The 23,515-nt window shown below is 32.4% G+C and overlaps 1 protein-coding gene across 3 annotated transcripts in view; it reads left to right on the top strand.

The window, feature by feature from the left end:
• Positions 1–23,515, top strand: part of LOC135845613 (probable G-protein coupled receptor CG31760) — a 425,069-nt gene that overhangs the window by 368,094 nt on the left and 33,460 nt on the right. For all 3 annotated transcript variants that reach the window (XM_065364298.1, XM_065364296.1, XM_065364297.1), the window contains exons 10-11: positions 11,550–11,688; positions 12,411–12,516. In XM_065364298.1, the coding sequence (XP_065220370.1) occupies positions 11,550–11,688; positions 12,411–12,516 (245 nt within the window). The remainder of the gene's footprint in view (positions 1–11,549; positions 11,689–12,410; positions 12,517–23,515) is intronic.

Genomic DNA, 23,515 nt, shown 5'->3' on the forward strand with positions numbered 1-23,515 from the left:
GTTGATACAAAAAGGGTAAATAGAATAATACCAGCACACTTCATTTTATAATAGGAAAAAAAAATTTTAGTTATAGCCAGCACGTCTTACATGAAAAGTCAAAGTGATGGTTTCTTTTTCAAAGTTGATTGGTCGATTTTCTTGATCCACAATATGACAAGCTACTTCCCTCACAACATTGGTATTCAAGGGAAAGTAACTTCGTTGTGCTGGTGTTATACGGATTTTTTCTCCTGAAGGTGTATTCAAGGGAAACGAATAGATGATATTCCCATTAGTTTTACCATTTTCAAGGTTACATTCAATAAGATTGCATCTAATTCGTACCATATTCACAGGAAAAATATCAATTAAAACATCAGAAAATGCTGTAGTATTTTTGGGTATTTTCTTTTTGCTAAACCCTAAAAGTTTACCAATAGAGTTTGGAACATTAAAATCAATGATTCTATGTTCACAATATAATTTAACTTTTCTGGTGTTGACATTAGTAGTCATAGCAAAATTGTAATTTGCAACTTTCTCATTTCCAATTTGAAGTTTAATTTGATTTATAATATCTTCAACTTCGTATGTTCCTCTTGGAATAGTGATTTTTTCACGACTTTTTTCTGTAATACTCTCTTTCTCAATCTCTATTCCCTGTTTATTCTTGGTTTTGGTGACCACTCTTTCTTCTTCCACTAAGTCTAGTCTATTACATTTCTCCGTTGCATTGCATATTCCGTTATATGATACAAAGTTGGCTAATGCAACTTCCCTATTTTCACTGGGATCAAGATGTATAGGTGTATCATATTTATCAACTAAATAGGATGTAGTTCCAGTTAATTCAATGTCAAAACCCATTTATAATACAAAAAAAAAAATGTTTCTTAAAATGTTGATTTTTCAGTCAAAAATTGTAAACAAAGATGACCACAAATGACTTTGTTAAATTCTTGTGTTTGTTCAGCATTATAAATTACATTTTTGTAATTGTGAAAATATTTCAGCAATTCGCTAGGTGGTTTCACACCAAATGAATCAAAATAAATGATGGTCTTACCTTTTTTATAAAAGCAAACCCAATGAGTCCCCTGACCAGATGAATCATCCAAATTTATAATCATACTCTCATTTTTTCTGATTTTAGTAGGAAGCTGATCTTTCATAAAAACTCCCCTAAAATAAGGTATACCCAACTGTTTTGCATATAATTCCAATTCCATGTCTGATAAAGGTTTAATAGGTAGTGTCAAATTTTTTTTAGCATCAATGTAAAAACCTTCACCTTTAATTGCTTTGCGATGTGCTACTGGATTCACATAAAACCCTTTCCCATCAAACTTTCTTTTAGCAGCTTCTACATTATTATATTGATTGATAAAGTTTGTGATTTTTTCTGAAGGAATTCCATATCCTAAATTTGGTTTATCTGTATCATTTCGCCTGATTCTTTCTTCAACCAATTTGTCATTTGCCTTTTTATTATTGTAAGAATCAATGCCACCCTTCACTATTGATGCTACAATTGGTGCCACTATAGGTAAAGCAGCTAGTAACCCAGGTAAAAACCCACCTGTTGTATTATTTTTATTTATGTATTCCAATTGACTTTTAGATAACTTTATCTGAACTGCTTGCTTTCGAGTGCGTGCTTTACAAATTTGTTTAATTTGATATTTTGACAATGGCAAATAAGTCTCATTCATAATACTCCTTTTTGTTCTAATCAGTTGTTCATGTCCCAAGTAGAGCCCTGCGCCGACGACGAAATGATCGGCGGCGGCTATGGTGAGCGCAGCGTTGTGGCTGGCGGCGTAGCCGATTCCAGCCGACGTTTCCGGCGGCGGCAGAAATTTTACTCGGCTGCGGCTCAGCCGGCTACAAAGATTGAAATTTTGAGGTAATTTTCCGTAAATCATAAAATTACCTCAAAATACAAATTTTTTGCGAAAATTATTCAGCTTCTCAAATAAGCATTTAGCATTCTTTTCCAAGCTGAGAAGAGAAATCATTCTAGGTAGTGCGTGGCAAAATTGAAAAATTGAGCCACTTGAAAAAATCCAAAATATGAGGAAAATTTCCCTGAAATTTGCCGTTTGAGTGATTTAAATCGGCTCAGCTGAGCAAGGCGGCTTCAAAAATTTTTAAAGCGGCGGCGGCGGCTCAAAAAATGTGTGAAAAATTGGTGGCGGCGGCGGCGTGGCGCGGCGGCGCAGGGCTCTAGTCCCAAGTCTAGAGTGATGGGTTTCTTCAATTGTATACCTTCAAGAATTAGTTTTTGATCTTTTTCATCCAAATTGATGGGATATTTGATACCAGCTCCTAACCAACGTTTTGCTTTCATAGCATTTGTTGTGACCCAAGCAGCTGCTTTTTCACCCAAACTTGAATCATCTGCTGTCACACGCTTCCAAGCTTCTTCTTGTAATTTATAATCAGCTTCATGTTGTTCATCAATATCATTTGTCCTAGCATAAGCTATATCATGATCCAAAGCTGCCTCATCCAGCTTATTTATTGGTTTCACACCTTGTAATAACTTTAAATCTATATTTGTGCCAGGACCTAATGCTTCATAACCAGGCCAATGCAATTCAAAAGGTAGTTTATTAATCAATGAATTGACAACACCACTACCAGTTGGATTTTTAAAATTTACTAGTTTCATTGCATTCAATACCTTTTTAGCTTAGGAAGAAATAACTCTTGCTTCTCAGTTTTTACTATTTATTAGTGCAAAGCTTTTCAAACACCAAGTGTTCATCATCAGGCTTAAATCACTATTGAACAAAATAACCAAGTCTACAAGCTTATATACTAGTGTACAAGGGTGTGGTAGTTTAACAGTACAAGGGTGTGGCAGTACAAGGGTGTGGTCATGTGGAAGAGGGTGTGGTTGTAGGTGAGGATGTGGTAGGAGTCATGTCTTCAAGTTTGGTTTTAATAACAGAAAGTAGGATATTTTCTAAGGGTTTTAAGTCATTATTTAGTAAATTTGTTTTGTTTTTCTTCATGGCTATTGCTTCCCTAATGTTTAATTGAGATGGTTTATCTATTTTTTGTATGAGGTTCAGGTTTTCAAAGGAAGTAGTGTGGTTGGTGGCAATGAGATGATCTGAGAGAGCAGACTTATTTTCATATTTGTATTTAGCATAATAAAGATGTTCCTTGAACCTCTTTTTGATGTTTCTTTTGGTTTGACCTATATAAATTCCTTGGCAATCTTTACATTTGATTTTGTAGATGCCACTACAGTCTTCAGGTTTGTCTTTGTCTTTAGTGTTACCAAGAAGGTTTTTAATTTTGTTATCATTGGTGAAAATGGGTTGTATGTTGTGTTTTCTGAAGACTGTTTTCATTTTATTTGTGAGAGGGGGATAGTAACTGATCCTAACTCTTTTGACATCATCTTTTTCAGCAATAAAAGTTGTGGCATCTCTGATTAGTTTTTTGTTTTCATGTTTTCTTATAAGTTTTTGGATAGATGTTTTTGTGTAGCCAAGGTTGGAAGCAATAGACATGATGTTTTTTATTTCTTTATTTTGGTTATTTTTATTTAGGGGGAGATTTAAACACCTGTGTATCATGCTGTTGAAAGCAGCAAATTTTTGGTTCCAAGGCTGGAAAGAGTCTGAAGGAATGTAGTTATTGGTGTGGGTGGGTTTTCTATAGATATCAAATTCAAGCTGGTCAGAATGTCTAATGATTAACATGTCCAGAAAAGGGAGTTTGTTTTGTTGTTCAAGCTCATAAGTGAATTTGATGGTAGGATAGAGACTATTTAAAGCATTGAGGAATTCCTCAATGTTGAAGTCTTCAGGAATGATACACAGGATGTCATCAACATATCTAAACCATGCTTTGGGAAAGTTTTTATTGTTCTTTTTGAATTTTGTCTCAAGGTGGCTCATGAAAAAATTTGCCAAAAAGGGAGATAAGGGGTTGCCCATAGCTGTGCCTCCTGTTTGTTTGTAGTAAGTTCCATTTATTTGGAAAATGTTTTGGGAAGTGCATAATTTTATAGTATTCATATAATGGGTTATTTCTTTTTTGTTGATATTTTGTTCTTTTAGCCAGTTTTCTATCATTTCTAAAGTCTCAGGAATAGGCACACTGGGGAAAAGATTTTGTACATCAAAAGATATGAGCCTGTCTGTGTCATTAATAGTAATCCCTTGCAGTTTTTCTGCAAGTTCATAATTATTTTTAACTTGAAGAGTTTCAGGAAAAGGAAGGTTTTGGAGGTTACAAAGGAGTTTTTTGGCAATGTTATAGGAAGGAGAGTTGATATTGGCCACAATTGGTCTCATAGGATAGTTAGGTTTATGGATCTTGGGAAGACAGTACATTTTAGGAACTTTAGGATTGGAAGGAAAAGGAGTGTTATTAAGGAAGGGAGTTGTTTTCACCAAACTTTTCACTTCTTTCACCATTTTATCCACAGGATCACTTTTTAACTTCTCATAAGGTCCTTCATTAAGAAGGGTTTCACACTTTTCCAAGTATTTATCTTTCTTCATTATCACTACAGTGTTTCCCTTGTCTGCTTTCATATAGTAGACACCTTTCTGTCTCAAGCTTTTGATGGTGTTGTTGTGGGGATGAAATGGAATTGTTGTTGGTTTATGGGTTTTGATGATGTCTACCACTTCTTTCTTTATGCTGATTTTTGTTTCTGAGGTCTCTCTCCACAATGAAGCATCCACATCAGAAATAATATCTTCAATAGGAGGCCTCATGGGTGGTAAAGAGAATTTTAGACCCTTGTTTAGAAGGTCCAATTCTTCTTTGGAGAACACCACATCAGTTAGGTTTTTCACATACACAGTAGTCTCATTAACACCATTACTGTCACTGCCACTGACACTAACAACATTACTAACACCACTATGGTTACTTTTTTCTTTTAACAGATTTTTCAACTTTTTGTTTTGTGAATTTCTTTTCTTTCTCTTTTTCTCCTCAATTGATCTGAACATCTTTCTTTCCATTTCATCCCACTGCAGTTTTGGTATGGTCTGGCTTAGTTTTTTGTGAAGTGCATATAGTTCCACTTCTATGCTGGATCTTTTTGCATACAGGCTGTGAAGCTCAGAGCTTAACCAATAGGTTTTGGCTTTCTCTAGAGCCCTTTTTGTGGAAGGAGTTTTCACTTTACTGTTAAACACCACACACTTAGGGAAAACATTGTGTACCCTACACTGTTTAAGAAAACTAATATCAAGAGGTATCAACTTCGCCTTAGTTTTTAGACTTTGGTATCTGTTGAATAATGAATTAGGTTCATTAGGCTCGAATGCCATAATGTCAAAGGTAAAAAGAACCTTTTAGCGAGAAGTTTGTTAGATTAGGAAGAAATAACTCTTGCTTCTCAGTTTTTACTATTTATTAGTGCAAAGCTTTTCAAACACCAAGTGTTCATCATCAGGCTTAAATCACTATTGAACAAAATAACCAAGGCTACAAGCTTATATACTAGTGTACAAGGGTGTGGTAGTTTAACAGTACAAACGTAAAAAAAAAATACTGTAAATAAATGGATGAAGCTAAGGAGTTACATGCACCCATAAGAAAAAATTTTTGTAAAAGAACTATTGTAACCAAAGGTATTGATGATTTATGGGCTGCTGATTTATTAATTATGGATAAATATTCCAAGGAAAATGATGACTTTAAATATATGCTCAATGTTGAAGATACATTTTCTAAATTTGTATGGATTGAACCTTTGAAGAATAAGTCAGGTAAAGCAGCTACTGATGCTTTTGAAAAAATTTTAAAAACCTCAAAAAGAAAACCCAATTTACTTCATGCGGACAAAGGTGGGGAATTTGTAAATCAAACTTTCAAGACAATGTTAAAAAAACACAACATTAAAATGTATCATACCAATAATGAGGAAAAGTCTGCAATAATTGAACGTTTCAACAGAACATTAAATCAAAAGATGAAAATTTATTTTGAGATGAGAAAGAATTTCAGATGGATTGATATTTTACCTGAAATACTAGAAGAATATAACACAAAAGATATTCATAGAACTATTGGTATGCCACCCATTAAAGTTAATAAGGATAATGAAGAGGAAATTTTGATGAAATTTATCAACAATAAACCTAAATGCAAATCACATCCAAAATTTAAAGAAGGAGACAGAGTTAGAATTTTTGCATATAAAAAAGTTTTTGACAACAAGTATAAGAATAACCAGGGGTGCTAACCTTAATTATTTTTATTAAGGTTACGGTTTCACTCCAATTTTTTTGTTGACATTTTTCGGTTTTTGTTTCAGTTTTGGTTTTGAAATTCAAAATTTCAGTTTCGGTTTGGGTTTCGGTTTTATTTACAAAAATTTCGGTTTTGGTTTTGGTTTTTGGTTTTTTTCGGTTTTACATATTTTTTTAAAAATTTCTTCAACATTTCTCAATCTCAAAACACAAAGTGATTTTTTTAAACAAATCTCAAATTTAGGTGGGCAAAATGATTCTTTTATTCTTCCGACCTTTTTCCCTTTTGGCATTCAACAACCCAAAAAGCAACAAGTCAACAATGAAGGACCCAATTCGATAGGTTCATTAAATTTATCAATTTCCCTGGATTTCGAGTCTCAAAAGTCGAAAATGTGAAAAAATCCCTCCAAAAAAATTGAAAGAACTGAAAAAACCCAAACCGAAAACCAAAAAAAACCGAAATAAATTATATTGGTTTAGGTTTTGGTTTCACTCACTCTGCTTCATTATTATTGTTATGGTTTTTTACGGTTTTTAAAAAACCTATGAAATTTCGGTTTTTGTTTTCAGTTAGGGTTTGAAAATGGCTAAAATTAGGTTCTTGTTTGGGTTTCGGTTACAGTTTTCAGTTTTTTTGCGGTTACAGTTAGCACCCCTGAGAATAACTGGACTAAAGAAATTTTTGTAGTTGATAAAATATTTTATACAATACCTACAACTTATTCAATCAAAGATACTGATGGTGAAGAAATTGAAGGAAAATTTTACAATGAAGAACTTTTAAAATCCAAGTTTTAATACAAAATTTTTTTTTTTTGTATTATAAATGGAACAAGATATAATTGAAAGCGAGGAGTTTGTTGAGTATACCCCTTGTACAAAGGAAACTTTTAATGATTTTGGAAAAATTATAGAAATACCCATATATAATGAAGACATCAAGACTTGTCCTCATAAAAGTTATCTAGTTATAGGAGGTCAAATAATCTCAAAGAAAACAGATGGTATAGCTGAAACTAGTATTGATACTAAAAAAGTGAATTTTATTAATAATGGCATTTTACACTTCTTTAGTAAAATTAGTTATTCTATAGGTGGACAAGAAGTTGATTATATAGAAAATCCAGCCTCCAGGAGTAGCTTGTACTATGAAAGGGCTATGTTCTTTTAGTGATGATACATGGCTTACTATGAGTGGTTGGAAAATAAAATGTACTACAGGTATAGTAAATTCTAATGGTTATTTTTATGCATGTATTCCACTAAACACAATTTTGGGTTTCTGTGAGGATTTCATAGGTTGCATATATCGTATCAATCAGACATTGACACTGGTTAAAACCAATGATGTTAATTATAGCAATTCCTTGAAAGTAGACTCTGCTTATGCAACTGCTCATTCAATTTCTATAAATATAACAGAAATTAGTTGGTTTAATGCTCAGTACAAGTTTTCATTAGCTACTGAGGATCGCATAAACAAGGAAATCAGTAAATCAATCGAATATGAAATGACATTTAGACATTGGCAGATTCATGAAAAAAGTAATGTAAATGGTAAAAGTTTTTCCTGGGATATACCTAATGCTAATAGCAAAGCAAGGCACATACTGTTGGCATTTCAAAAAAGCAAACTAAATAATATTAAGGTAGATAATGGTCAGTTTGATTTATGTAATCTCGAAAACATTCAAGTCTATATAAATAACCATATATGTTACCCAAGAAACAGATTGAATCTCCTGCAGAGTGAGAACAGAGGTTGGAGAATTTATCAGATATTGTGTGAACACATAAGATCTTATTATGATGAGTGTAGAAACCCATTGTTGGATTACAATAAATTCATTAATGAATACTGTATAATTCCTATCGATTGCTCAAAACAATCTGAAGTGATTAAAAATGGACCTGTTAATCTAAGAATTAATTTCCAGTGGTGGGACACTTTCACAAGTGACACAAATATATATGCTTTGGTAATTAGCTCAGATAAAGTGCGTTATAATCCATTGACAAACTCTGTTGTTTTGCATTAATAACTAGTCTTTTATGAAAACACATTTTCATAAAAGTTTACATAACAAACATTAATCATAATCTATGATGAAATTTTCTGTTAGTTTTTTTATGAAATCGCCAATGTCTAAATGTTATTTCATATTCGATTGATTTACTGATTTCCTTGTTTACTTGATCTTTGAATTCTCTAATGAAATCTTCAGACAGTTTTTGATGTTCTGAAATAAAATACCAAGCTACATAATCTTTGAATTCTCTAATGAAATCTTCAGACAGTTTTTGATAACGTGAAATTACTTTCCAATCTAATTGATCTTTGAATTCTCTTATGAAATCTTCAGACAGTTTTTGATGTTCTGAAATCAAATACCAAGCTACATAATCTTTGCATTCTCTAATGAAATCTTCAGACAGTTTTTGATGTTCTGAAATAAAATACCAAGCTACATAATCTTTGCATTCTCTGATGGTATTTTCTGATAGTGTTTGATGTTTTGGTATCCATTCCCAATATACTTTTTCTTTAAATTCTCTTATGAAAACCTCTGATAGTTTTTGATATCTTGAAATCCAATACCAATCAACTTTGTCTTTAAATTCTCTTATGAAATCTTCTGATAGTTTTTGATAACGTGAAATTACTTTCCAATCTACTTGATCTTTGAATTCTCTTATGAAATCCTCTGATAGTTTTTGATATCTTGAATATGTCCTACATGGTACCCTTTTAAGTAATTGATTTTTTATACATTTTGGTAATGGTAAGTGTTTGATATCACAAGGCAAAACATGTTGTAAGATATTCTTCATTGTTTGGTTATATAATGATTGTGGTTTCATTTTATTATAGAAATCGATTCCTTTAACTCAAACATCAATTTCTAAAAGGTCACCATTGTAAATGCAAAAATTATCTTTCAAAGCTGCCCTTCACATGTGAAGGGGGGCTAAGAGATAGTCTTCAGATGAGAAGGGTTAGCAAAGCTCAGATCTGAACTGTGCTAATTTATGCCCTGAGAATTCTCAGGGCGACTTCAAATGCAAAAATTTCCCTTTAATACCGACCTTCACATGTGAAGGGGGGCTAATGTTATGAAAAGCCACAGTCCAGATGTGGACCGCGGTCCAAAATAATAAATATCTGCAGTCGGAATCCCGACTGCGGCTTTTTATACTCTCAAACCAAACATTAGTTAAAAGAATCAGTTTCTATAATAAAGGTAGTGGTGTTTGGTGATACTACTTTATTATGAGATGACGTTTTCTTTAACTAGCAACATGATTCTTTAAATTTTGCATGAATTTGATTGAATTTGGAACAAATATTTGGGTTAGATTGAATGATGGTGTATATGAAAAATTTCATATAAGTTTTTGCATAATTTTGAATTTTAAAAAGTAGGTATTGTGCTTTTGATTGAATTTTAAAAAAAGTTTTGCATTAAATTGAAATGTTTGAATTTAATAAAAAGTTTTGCATTAAATTGAAATGTTTGAATTTAATAAAAAGTTTTGCATTAAATTGAAATGTTTGAATTTAATAAAAAGTTTTGCAAATAATTTTGCTCACCGTCCAGGAAATACATTTTATATCTGTGATGCGCTCTGTGAAATAGGACCACAAGTCGGAAAACGATATTTTTCAGTACAGTAAAATAATCGAATTGTGATGACAAATATCGATTTTCAAGTTTTGTTATATTTTGAAAGAACACACTTCTAAGAACTTGTCTACAAATTTTCAGCGCAAAATATTGGTTAGTTCGTCCTTAATTGTGTGTTATAAAAGCGCATATCAGATTTTTAAAAAGGATCACAAGTCAGTAATCACGTTTTGGTGATGTTTTTCTGCTCTTTCCTGTTATTTATGTTACTTTCACAATAAAATTAGTTGTATACCTTTAGAAAACCCATTTTTAAAAATGTTTGTGGTGGCTGGGTGACTGAGGTGACAGCTTGGCACGTCAGAGGTCGCGGGTTCGAGACCAGCTGCCGGCAAAAATAGTAAAAAAATTTTTCACTTATTTCAGTTTTAAGTCATGAGTTTTTGTAAAAGTATCATTTTTACACATTTTTACGGTTTTTTTTTCAAATTTCTTGCGTCATTTTCCTACTTTTGTGAGTAATGAATTTATGCATGCCTTGCATAATATCAGAACCATCCATCCATATAACGTAATTTTTTTTTACAGCATCGCATGGTACCCAGGATACTCATATTAAAATTTCAGATCGATATGTAAAGTGGTTTTGAAGTAAAAAAATAATATGTGCTCGGAAACGCAAAAAAACTTTGAACTGATTTTTCTCAAAAAGCATTTTTTCAAAATTAAAACTTTGAGGCGCCGTGTCTCCGGTATTTTTCAACCAATTTTCGATATTTTTATCTCAAAATGTTCGGAATGAAGTCCTCTAATAATTAAGCAAAAAAAATCAATTTCGATTTTTCCGACTTGTGGTCCTGTTTCACAGAGCGCATCACACTACTTATACGTACTTCTTTGTAATTGTCGAATACACTGTGAATAGGTTAAAATCAATTATTGAGCTATTTTGAGCTTTACAGTGCAACTTTTCTGACTTTTGATAAAAACCTGCAAAAGGGCTAAAAGTTTTTTTTTGAGACATCATCGAGCAAAATCATTGAACTTTTTTGAGCTTTACATTGCAACTTTTCGAACTTCAGATAAGAAAAAAAACTTTTTTCTTCAACATTGCACTTCATTTGATCCTCTTTCAAGATATAATATACCTACATACCTACTTCTTTGTACATGTGGAATGTGCTGTGTATAGGGGAAAATCGATTATTGAGCTTTTTTGAACTTTTTACAGGGCAACTTTTTTTGTAAACATTTTTCTTCAACATTAGAGTTCTTTCGATGCTCTTTCAAGGTATAATGTACGTACTTCTCTGTACCTATACATTAAATGCGCTACACGTATAGGCTAAATTCAATTATTGAGCTTTTTTGAGGTTTAAGGCGCAACTTTTTCGAAAACTTTTATCTTCGACATTACACTTCTTTCGATGCTCTTTCAAGGTATAATATACATACTACTTCTCTGTATACGTTAAATGTGCTACGTATAGGCTAAAATCAATGATTGAGCTTTTTTGAGCTTTACGGCGCAACTTTTTGAACTTTTGATAAAAACCTGCACATCTACGGGCCAAAAGCTTTTTTTTGAGACTTTGTCGATCAAAATCAGTTCAGCCGTTCCTGAGATCTCAGTATCACAAAAATCCGGTCATAATTTTAATATATAGATGAATTAACTATACTTACGCGATGTTCATATTTCTAGTGGAAGCTTTGTTCCTTGTCTGGGGAATCCGATTGTGTATTAAAGTTCGAAAGGCTCCTTCAGAATTTAATGAAGGTCGTTTTATCTCAGTGGCAATATATAATGAATTTCTGTTGTCGGTATTTCTTCATGTTTCAATGTAAGTGTGACTTAATTAATGTACATATACTACTTAGATATACTTTTATTTATTTTATTCGATTTATTTTTTCAATCTTTGGCATTCGTGCAATTGAACTATTTATAAAAAAGGAAGAGATTAGATTTCATGCGAGAAAATTAAAAATCTATTACATAAATTTAAGTCTCGATTCCATCCGATCACATCACGTCGAATCTTCTTGATCAATGTTTTTTGAAATTTTGTCACACAAAAAACTCGCCGAAGAGAACATTTATCACCCAAAAAAATTTTTTTGTAAGTACGAAATGTCATGTAAGGCCAACTCCAACTTTTCTGCAGTAAAATCCTTATATTCCATTGCCCCTGGCTGCATGCTGTATGTACCTTCGCATTCTGAAAAATAAAAAAATCAATGATGCCCCACTGAACAAAGTGCCCTGTGGATCCAACGCATATCGACGTAGAAACTCAAAAATTTTCGGAGGTCCTTCTCAAGGAGTGTAACCTTATGATAGATTATCAGTTAATGTTCTATTAGGTGCTTATTTGAAGGTACACCTACAGTAACGTCGCATTTTGTTAGGTGATGAAAAATCGTCAACAATATTATTTATCGTTTCAACAGAAATCCATCAAAAGCGTGCACGAAGATAATATTTTATTTCCGGTTAATTTTAATTATGTAAGTATAATTTCAATTAAAAGTCAGGTACTAACACTATGCATATTTTTTACAGGTATTTTCTTCATACTCCAGCCAATCCGGATCTATTTTATATTATTGGTTTCTGTCATACACAAATGACTATTACTCTACTATTGTGTTTCATTTTCGGCAGCAAAGTTAGTATCATATAAATTACCTACCCATTTAAGTAACTACCTATACATTAAAAAGAAGAAGAAAAAAAAAGATTCAGAAAAGAAATTAGAACTGTGAACCCGCAAAATGAGAATACTCGTATCTTCTTTACACACGAGTTGCGATCCCTTCAAGCTTCAAATCGTGTTATTTAGCATTGGTTTTGCCCAACTGCCATTTTAAAGGGACAATAGGTACTTATACAGTTAACAAATTGCCACTAATCTAATAATTATTACCACGTGTGAAGCAAATAACTCATTTCATAGAATTTATTGAAAATTTCTATCAAAGTATAGTAGGTATAGGTAACTATTAATTAGGTAACAACCGAAAAAAAAATGAAAAAATTATGAATTGGGGGAGATGGGGCCAAAATTTGTTCAGAAATAATATAAATTATAGCTATACTCTAGTATTTTAAATTCTAGTTATCAACACGTTTTGAGAGCTTTTTTCAAGGGTATGATTTATCGTTACGACAGAGTAGGTGAATCGCACCACAGAAAAGGTGGTGTAAACGACAGGCCCCACAAATAAAAGAAGTACCCGACCAAAAAAGTAATTGAACGACAGAAAAAAAATTGACCGACAATCATATATTTGCACGACAAATAAAAAATTGAACAGCAGTTAAATAAATTGAACGACAATAGTAAAAAAAAGAAATCACGACAGAAATATCTGTTAACACGTCTATTTTTATTTTTATTTTTATCCATCAATACGCCTATTTTTACCAAAAAAGTTACAAATTGAATAAAATGGAAAAAAATAGAAATTTTCATAAAATAATAGGTGGGTAGTTATCAAAAAGTGGTAAATTTTGTGTACACAGCAAATTTCTCAACGGTTTTAGCATGATTTTTTTTGGTCCATGCAAGCATCACCTTCCTCACATTATACATTTGGTATTGAGATTTTTTAGCCCCCCCCCCTTCATTGATGTACATTCGATTGTATACCCCAAATGTCCTTCGACTTGTACGTCACACGTCATGTTTTTGAAAATAAATGTCATAAAGTGTCATGAACTTCATTTTTTTTTTGGAAAAATTGACACATCATTATCATAGAACACAAAGGTATATTATTGTGCAAAGTGCAATCTCAATAAGTCCATAGGAAGCTCACACATCACATTTGAAAATTGTCACACAGATTTTGCAGTAATTTTAGAGCAATTTTTAATTATTTTTGCTAGCTTCCCAATCCAATATTTTATTTATTGTTTTTTCATTGTATTTTCAGATATGAAGAGTGATATATCAAAACTCGCTTTGTCCATTTTCACAACTTTTCAGGAAAGATGAAAAACAGTTTCCCTTTAAACGGAAATTGGCTTTTCAGGCGAGTTTAACACTTTATTTGGGTGGATTTATGAGGTAGGAGTGTAAGTATACACTTCATCCACTAAGTAGGTACTGCTGAAAAAAATTTCAATAAAAATGGACAAAGCGCGTTTTGGAACATTATTTTTTTTCAAATTTTTATTGAATTGGCTATTTAGGTGAGTTTAACACCGCATTTCGGTAGGTTGATGATGTAGGAATGTGAGTTTATGCTTGTCTTCATCTACGAGGTACCGCTGAAAAACGCACTTCGATAAAAATGGACAAAGCGAGTTTTGGAATATCACTCTTCATATGCAATTAGTCGTACATACATTGTTCTGTCGTTTAAAATTTTATCCAGGCGCTTAGGCATGTTTTTTTGGCGGGAAGAGTTGTCGTGATTCATAATTAAACATAGTTGTGCTGACTCATTATTTTGTTGTTGAAAACCTGTCGTTGCAAAGACCCAAGTTGTCGCTACCGCAGCTTTTATACTCCTTTGCTGTTGTCGTTCAAACACCCTTTTCTGTCGTGCGATATATTTCCCTTTTTTCAACACGAACAAGAAAAAGACGTATGTTCCGGTTTTTTCAAATTTTTATGAATTACAATTTTTCTATCATGTCTAAATATGGCTCTCCAAACACTTGATAACTAACCCTATGGTTAGAACAGAAAATTTCAAAAAAAAAATAAGTACCTAAATAAAAATTTTGCTGAAAAATCGAAACTTTGAAAATATTGAGGGGGAGATTTTATCATATTATTATACTTGGGTACATATTGCCGAATGTTACTGAGTTACTGGGGTTGTAAAAAAATCGCTTACATTCAACTTGAGTGTTTGTAAAAGTGCATTTTCAATGTCACAAATAATTATTCAAATAAACAAAATTAAATTACAAGGCCACATCTGCACTTTATTCAAAATTCTATCTTTGATAGTTGCAATGTCAGAAATAATCGCTCATTTAAAATAAACAAAAAGACTTTCAGTTAATTTGGAATGGAACAATGCGTAAATGGAAGAAACCTATCAACCAACTATTCGTAAAATGCAGCCAATGAATACAAATTCTTCAAACTACAAAAATTTGCAACATTTATGCAAAAACTGAATGCTCAACATACTTAAATTAAAGAACCAACCTAGGTACATAGGTATGTAGAAGAAAAGATTGGTCATAGGCGTGAATGATGACAACATTTTCATGAACGAAGTGATAATGTGATGTATGCGTGCCGCAGCTTCACGTGAAGGCAGGATTGGCTCTGGTTATGACGTCACCGTTGTACTCTCGTCCGCGGTGTGAATGTTACATTGCAGGTTTATTAAATTAATTTTTGCTTCAATTATGCTATTTTATTCAATATATCGGACAGAGATATGTCTGGGGGCGTCCAGACCCCCATTTAATATAATCACTCCTTGGTGAAGCATTCAGTTGAAAAATGAAAAGTAATAACAGAAAAGAAACAAATGTCAGATTATGAAAAAAAAAAAACGGCCGACAGGCCACTGCAATCCTCCCTCTGTTTCATTAATCGCATTTTATAATATTTAAAAAAAATTCACCAAACCTTAACCAAACTTAACCAAAAAAAAACATCGATTCATCATAAAAAAAATTTTGGCCTGGATAACACATAACACGTTCATTTGTAGATTCGATTCAATTTTCAGCTTCTTGTCAGCTGATAAAGTGAATAGTGATAATGCCATGGGAAAGAGAATGCGTAAGATTTCAATAAATAATTTTTTCAAAGTGTTGCTTTTTCAAATTAATTATCTTCATTGTCCAAATAAATGCTCAAAGTACCTTATAGGTTTCATTTCACACTCGTTTTACTTTATTTCTGTTTAAACAATTGTTACACAAGATACATATGTTAGTTTCGTATTGATGAAACATTTCAAACATTTGAAGTTAGGATTGCAAGTCCGCTCTTATGCATTATCGCTCGGTCAAGAAACTCTCACTCTACTAAAACGAGTAATCCAAAACTTACAAAAGTGATGCAATTTGCTTGCGCTTCTTCGTAAGTGTTCTCAAAGAAAGTGCGAACTTGCCAGCTTACAGACATGATACATAAATAATACTTCACTTCTTTGGTAAACTGACTTCTTAGTACTTTCATAACAAGACAAAAGGTGACATGATGATGAATTGATGACCAAAATTTAGCTTGTGTGAGATGAGATGATCCTTAAAGAAATACGTACTAAAAAAGCGCTGACATTTTCGGCTGTACTCCATTTCGAACTTGTATTAAATTATATACTGACACTTCTGCATTTATGTAAATTCATAAATTAAGTGTACATTAGATTAGATTTATTCAAGTCTGCGTAAATTCATCAATTATTTATTAATTTATTATTTTATTATTAAATTCTATCCTTGGCGTGAGAATTGACTTGAGTGAGATAAGTTGAGATTATTGTGAAGATGGAAAATAAAACAAGAGTCAGAACGGGATTGTTTGAATGGTGAACGATTTTGCCCCGGTGCGATGTGTTATCCTTATTACAAAAAATAAATACGCATCGAGCAGTACGCCACGAGGGCAGCTTGCCGAATCACCCATTTCAACGCAATACAGATCGCTAATCGCGTGTATTCATATAAACATTACATAAACAAAGATATAATGACGTCATAAATATAGAGCCGATCCTGCTTTAACGTAAAGCTCGTGAAAGCTCCCCCGCCCTCTCGGCCCGAGATTTCCATGGAAATTGCCGGAAATGGCCGAGATTAACCTGAAACGGCCGAGCGTGCACTGCTTATTATTCTGGAATCTCGTAAACTATAATATACTTCCCACATGCGAGTTCCGAGGGCGAAACCCCCTAAATACTAAGCATGAAACAAAAAAAAATAAAAATAGTAACTAATCCAAAAAACGCACTTTTCATGTGAAAAAAATTTTGCAAAAAAAATTGGAAAAGTAATTTCCTCTTCCTAAAAATTACCTAAATATCTCGTTTTTTGCATAAAAAATATCAATGACTAAAATTCTACCAACACTCCTACAGCTTTTGAAATGGGCATTATTTCTGAAGATTCCTTCATTTTGGTCTCTGAATTAAGAAAATTTTGTAGTAAATCGTTTGTGATTTTCCCTACCTAAATCTTATCGATGCTTCTCCCCCTCCCTCTCTAAAAATAGGGCTTTCTACTGAAGTGTACGTTGCTTCCATTAAAAATGATTTTCGAATCCAAAATTCCACTTTTCTGGAATCAAAGCTGGAAACCACTGAAAGCTAAAGCTCATATGTAAGCATACTCCACCTGCAAACTTGCCCATTATTTTAGCGGTTCAAAATCAATATTTTGCCCAATAATAATCAAAAATTCGTGCTTTCTTTCATAAACAGTCAGTTTCGCTTTTCGCTTAAAATTGTAAAAATTCTCAATGTTTTTTTACAAAAAATTCTCGGTTTTTTGCAAAAATTTTCAAAAAGTTTTATTTTTTTCAAAAAAATTGTCCAAAAGTCTTCCTTATTGCTGAAAATTCTAGCTTTTTTGCAGTTGAAAAGTCACGATTTTCAACGTAAAATTGCCATAGGTTTCAAAGTGAAAAATCTCACTTTTTTGAATAAAATTCCAAAAAGGTGTACTTAATTTCTAATTCTAAAAAATTGTTCATTTTTACTAAAATTATCTAATTTTCAATTTTAAACTTTTTTTTCTTCAAAATTAACTAAAAACCAAGCTTGGGTAAGTATTTTGCCAGAAATTGCCAAAGTATCTTTTCTTGCCAATAGGTAATTCTCACAAAGTTCTTTTTGCTAAAATTGTCAAAATCCTGCTGTTTGTCAAAAATTGCAAAAAAATCCTTGCTTTTTAACGAAGTTTCTAAACATACAAAATTTTTTTTCTTCAAAATTAACTAAAAGCCAAGCTTGGGTAAGTATTTTGCCAGAAATTGCCAAAGTATCTTTTTTTGCCAATAGGTAATTCTCGCAAAGTTCTTTTTGCTAAAATTGTCAATAAGGAACATTTTAAAAAATTTTTTAGCAAAATCGGTTCAGTAGGAGAGGCTGGCGGACTGTCACCAGATTTAACAAATTCTTTTAATTGATGATGATGATGATGATGATGATGATGATGATGATGAAATAGTACCTAGGCTTATCTTCACGAGTTCTATCTAGGTACACCAAAACCAATATTGTATGTTGAATAGTTTTTAAGATACAAAGTCACATTCTGCATTTCGTTACCTTAATGCCAAATCCGAGTATGTTCAAGAACGTGAATTTTTCAGGAGAGGAAATTGAAAGTTTGAAAGATGATAAAAACAAATGGAGGGGATATGGAGTAGTAAAATTTTGAAGTATGATAGCTCAATCCCTTATGAAGAGATTGTCTGAGCTACATTTGTAAAATTTCTCATATTTGTACGTGTAATTAAATGTTTTTCAAGCGGCGCGGTGATGGACATACTCAGGTTTTGATTCTATATGCCATGGACATACTCTTACAATCGTGAGTATGTCCATGTTGTTAAGAATTGAAATCCGAGTATGTCCCAAATTTCTTATGAATTTCCGGTATCTGTTTAGGTTTTAAATATAATTAAGTTGATGATAATTTAGTTAACCATTAATCCAAATAGTGTTTGGTAACCTGTACGGCTGTACAACACAAGTGCGGACATACGCAATTTTCCTTCCTCCGTTGTAAAGTAAACAGTAACAGAACGTAAGTTTGCATATAATTTTTCATGTAAAAAATCAAATTTTTTCGATTGTTTGAGGGTTTGGGTGAACTGTTATGCAGTCTTAAATTAAAGACAATGAAATTCCTATTCGATTGGTGTTGAATTTTTATCATTTCGCGTAAAAATAACGATTTTATGAGTACTTCTATTTTACTGGTTTTTGCATACTACGTACGTCATCTTTAAACTAAAAATACTCGAAATTTTCAGTGGACACATAGGTATTTTAATACAGCAAAATGTTCGGATTTTCATCCTCTTGAAAATGAGCTGTTACCGAAAGCTCTACATGCAACCGTTCAAAAGTTTTCGAAGTTTGAAGTTGCGAAAAAGAGCTGCAAGCTACAAGTATTGAACTTCAAACTGTAATTACTGAAAGTTTTGAGTGGACACATACGCATTTTAATGTATCAAAATGTTCGTAATTTTATCCTCTTTAAAATGGTTGTTTATCGAAAGCTGTACCTTCAACCGTTTGAAAGCTCTCGAAGATCAAAGTTGCGGAAGATGGTCAAATGTGTTATCACTGTTATCATGCAGTCACAATGAGTTCATTGAGTTCTGTTTAGAATATTTTGTAATGCGGATTAGTAATTTATTTACCCAGATCTATGAAACCTCACAAATAGTTGAAATCACAAGCTGGAACACAATCAGTTGATGGTTTTATTTTTAATGGACATACTCAATGGACATACTCGCTTTTAGCTTCTAAATGGACATACTCGATGTTTAAAATTTATTTAAATTCAATTTTTTTACATTTTCATAATAATTATAAGGTTTATTATTTATTTCACTAGATTCGGCTGTGCATCAGCTTTCTAGTGATACCAAAATCAAAAAATCAAAAATTTTGGACATACTCGGATTTGGCATTAAGGTAAGGATTTACTCTTTTAGAGTACCTAGATTTTTTTTAGCCACATTTATGGCAAAACTACAGAACGGATTTTGATGAAATTTTGAATGCTGTTATGTTTTGTCTCAACAAAGATAACGTCGTCGGGAAAATTCTAAAATTCTCAATTTTCAGCCTTTTCTCCCCTTTTTGACCCCCAAAAAATTTTGAAAATTTTCCGAAAATATCAAAAGGCACTAGTCCTATATTCAAAGTGCCTAGGTATATTTAAAATTTTAGCTTTTTAAAAGTTATAGTTTTCCTTGTAGCCTCGTCTAAAGAATACATTTTGTATGAAATCAGTGTTGATTTATTTTCAATCAAAATATCCCCATATCATTTGCTGAATTTAACCCATTGCCAGGCATTTAATTAGGTACTCAATTTGTTTATAATATTTTACGCGTAATTATTAAAAATCGAAATCAATCTATAGGGAATTTCACTATCGTAAGTTTGATAACACGTATTACACTGAGAAAAAAGAGTAGTACTTTCTGCCACAATTCCTGGGTGTTTATGCTACAAAATGTAGCATAAATTCAAAACCACTACAGTATATAGTTGAAAATGCTATAAAACATAGTAAAATATATTCTGTAGTTCATTTGACCACAAAGTGTAGTGCATTGAGATACACAATGTATCATAATGTAAGATACTGTGTAGATCATTCAACTACAAACTATAGCACATTGTGATACACAATATGGCGTGTGTCCTAATCACTTTATCATTCTATTTGATCGCAAGAATTTTTAGTAAGTAGATGCGTAGGTACTTACATACTTTTATACAATCATTTTAGCATAAATTTTTATTGAATGTTGTGGGTACCTAATAAGTATTTTACCATTTACCTACCTAATAGGTACATATTGTCAAGTTTGTTATTGAAAAATCAACCAAGTTTTTTGATCGAGCCAATTAAGTGATTGTGGTATTAAAATTTTCAATTTCATTTAGTTCCGAATTTTCTTTTTGAAATTACTATATTATCGTGATCTATGTGGCAGTAACATTGTGTGATTACTTTTTCTCATCAACAGGGGTAAGTGTTTGAATATGTAGAAAACCACGAACAGATTAAATTTACAGCTTTTTCCCCCAAAGTAATGATCACAATTTTCCGTTAACTTTCTTTCACATTTCGCGGCCATGTTATTTTTGTTTTCAAAAGCTAATAGCGTATTGCAATTTAAAAAAGAATAAATGAAAATATTTTCAGAGTGAGGAAATACTTATATGTATTGCTCAAAATGTGCTATGTTCAGAGAAGTCCCCGTAGTCTAGTGGTTAAGGATAGGTAGTTAGGAACGTAGGGTCGCAGGTTCGAATCCCAGTATAGGTAGGAAATTTTCGTTGATGAAACTGAAAGGAAAAGACATCGTAGAATTGATAGACGAAATGCAAATTCAATCATAGTAACAAGAATCGTAGCGTATACGCCCATTATTTTTTAAAATTAATTTAAAAAAATTAAAATGATCATATTTTAATGATTATGACATGTGTAGGTAATAGTGCTATAGTTTGTGGTTACTCAAAAGTAAGTACTACAGTTATAGTACTTGCATTAAAAGGAAGTACTATAGTTATAGTACTCGGACTACCACACTTGTAGTGTTTGAACTACAAAGTACTATAGTTGTAGTACTCGAACTACTACACTTATAGTACTTTGTACTACATTCTCCAACTGAAGGTAAATTACCACATTAATGTAGTACATTTCACTACTGTTTTTTTTCTCAGTGTAGCAAATATTTTTCGACTTGAACTGTTTTAAAAGACTCCTTTAGAATCATTGGAATTCGGATTTCGGATCGGATCCGGATTCCGACTCCGACTCCAATTCATCCCGCCTCGTACAGTCGTTTTCTGGATTGTTCAAATGCATTAAAAAAATTATCTGATATCCGCAAAAAAATCTTTGGGAAAGAATTCTAATCCCCCACCCACCCTATAAGGAAAGTTATTACAATTATGAAAATAGAGGTTGGAAATGAAAAATTACTTTTAAGGAAATTAATAATACTTAATAGTATCCAAATTTTATTGATATAAATAGAGTAAATCCCCGCCATTCAATACATTACTTCGTAATTTAAGTATGAATGTAGATTTTGCATTAACTGTCAATGAAGATAATATACCCATATGAAAAAATACTATAAGTTTTTTGAAGATATGTACTATAAGTTTTTTTGACAAACTTATAGTATAGGTACTTTATAGTTCTTGATTCAAAGCTTATAGTATTTCATTTACTATTAATTGAGAACTAATAGTTTGCTATGAAGTATTAGTTTTCAACTTCAAGTGTGAAAAAAACTATTGATTTTCAACTAATAGTTTTCTAAATCATCGATAAAACTTATGGTATTTCATTTACTATTTGTTGAAAACTAATAGTTCCTATGAAGTATTAGTTTTCAACTTTAAGTAATGAAAAAAACTACTGATTTTCAACTTATAGTTTTCTAGATCATTTTAAAAACTTATGGGTCATTCCATTAGTCCGGCATATGACAATAGGAGTAATTGCACCCCCCCCCCCCCCGCCGATCCTCCGGGACAACATTTTTCTTAAAGGGGACATCCTAAGGAACATTTTAATGCAAAGTTGCCAAAAAAAAAGTTGGCCTTACTTACAAAATGGCGGCCATTTTGATTGACAGGTCAGCCGAAATCGCAGATTTTGCGTTTTGACATAGGACTTGCACAAACTTTTTCAAACTTTACAAAGGTAGATCGAAAGATCATGCAAAAATTTATCACCTGTCCAAATTTCAAGTGCTAAAGTGCGTTTTTCGATTTTTGGTGAATTTTTGAAAATCGAATTTAGGCCAAAAATGAGGGAAAAAATCAAAATTTTACCAAATTGTCCAAGAAAGCTGAAATTTGGGATATACCCTATTTTTGACATGCCAAATCGATTGAAAACGGTTCCAACCCGTTTTGAGCAGTTCTGGAGCCTCCAGCAGATTTTTGAAACTCGAAATTCCCACAAAATCCCATCAAATTGGAGTTGTAAAGCTAAAATTCATTCTAAAAACTAGTTTCAATACGCTACGAAGTACTGCAGGTGAATTTCAAGTTGTTTTGGAGCCTCCAGCGACTTTTTGAAAATTCTTGAAGCCTCCAGCAGATTTTTGAAACTTTAAATTTTCACAAAATTTCATCAAATAGAGATGGAAAGCTGACATTTACTCTACACTCCAATTTTAACACCCTCTGAAAACGACTTCTGGTGGATTTCAAGTCATTTTAGAGCCTTCAACGACTTTTTTGAAAATTACTGGAGCCTCCAGTAGATTTTTGAAACTTGAAATTTCCCCAAAATGTTATCAAACCAAGATGGAGAGTCGAAATTCATTCTGCACATTAATTTCAATACGCTACGAAGTTGACTGCTGGTGAATTTGAAGTCTTTTTGGAGCCTCCAGCAACTTTTTGAAAGGTTGTATGACGTTTTTTTGGAAAATTGAAATTTCCTAAAAGTAGCTGGAAGCTTCAAATCCATTTGAAACCACCATGTAGTCTGCGAAGTAAATTTCAGCTTGCAAACTCCATTTGATAAATTAATGTTGGGGAAATTTCAAGTTTCAAAAATCCACTGGAGGCTCCAGTAATTTTCAAAAAAGTCGCTGGAGGCCCTTAAATTACTTGAACCCACCTGAAATCATCTTCAGAGGGTGTTAAAATTGAAGTGTGGAATAAATTTCAGCTTTCCATCTCCATTTGATGAAATTTTGTGAAAATTTAAAGTTCCAAAAATCTGCTAGAGGCTCCAGTAATTTTCAAAAAAAGTCGCTGGTGGCCCTAAAATTACTTGAACCCACCTAAAGTCGTCTTCCGAGGGTGTTAAAATTGGAGTGTAGAGTAAATTTCAGCTTTCCATCTCCATTTGATGAAACTTTGTGAAAATTTAAAAGATTCAAAAATCTGATGGAGGTTTCAGGAATTTTCAAAAAGTCGCTGGAGCCTCCAAAATGACTTGAAATTCACCTG

Source organism: Planococcus citri, chromosome 4 (genome assembly GCF_950023065.1).
Source record: "Planococcus citri chromosome 4, ihPlaCitr1.1, whole genome shotgun sequence".
Taxonomy (NCBI): domain Eukaryota; kingdom Metazoa; phylum Arthropoda; class Insecta; order Hemiptera; family Pseudococcidae; genus Planococcus; species Planococcus citri.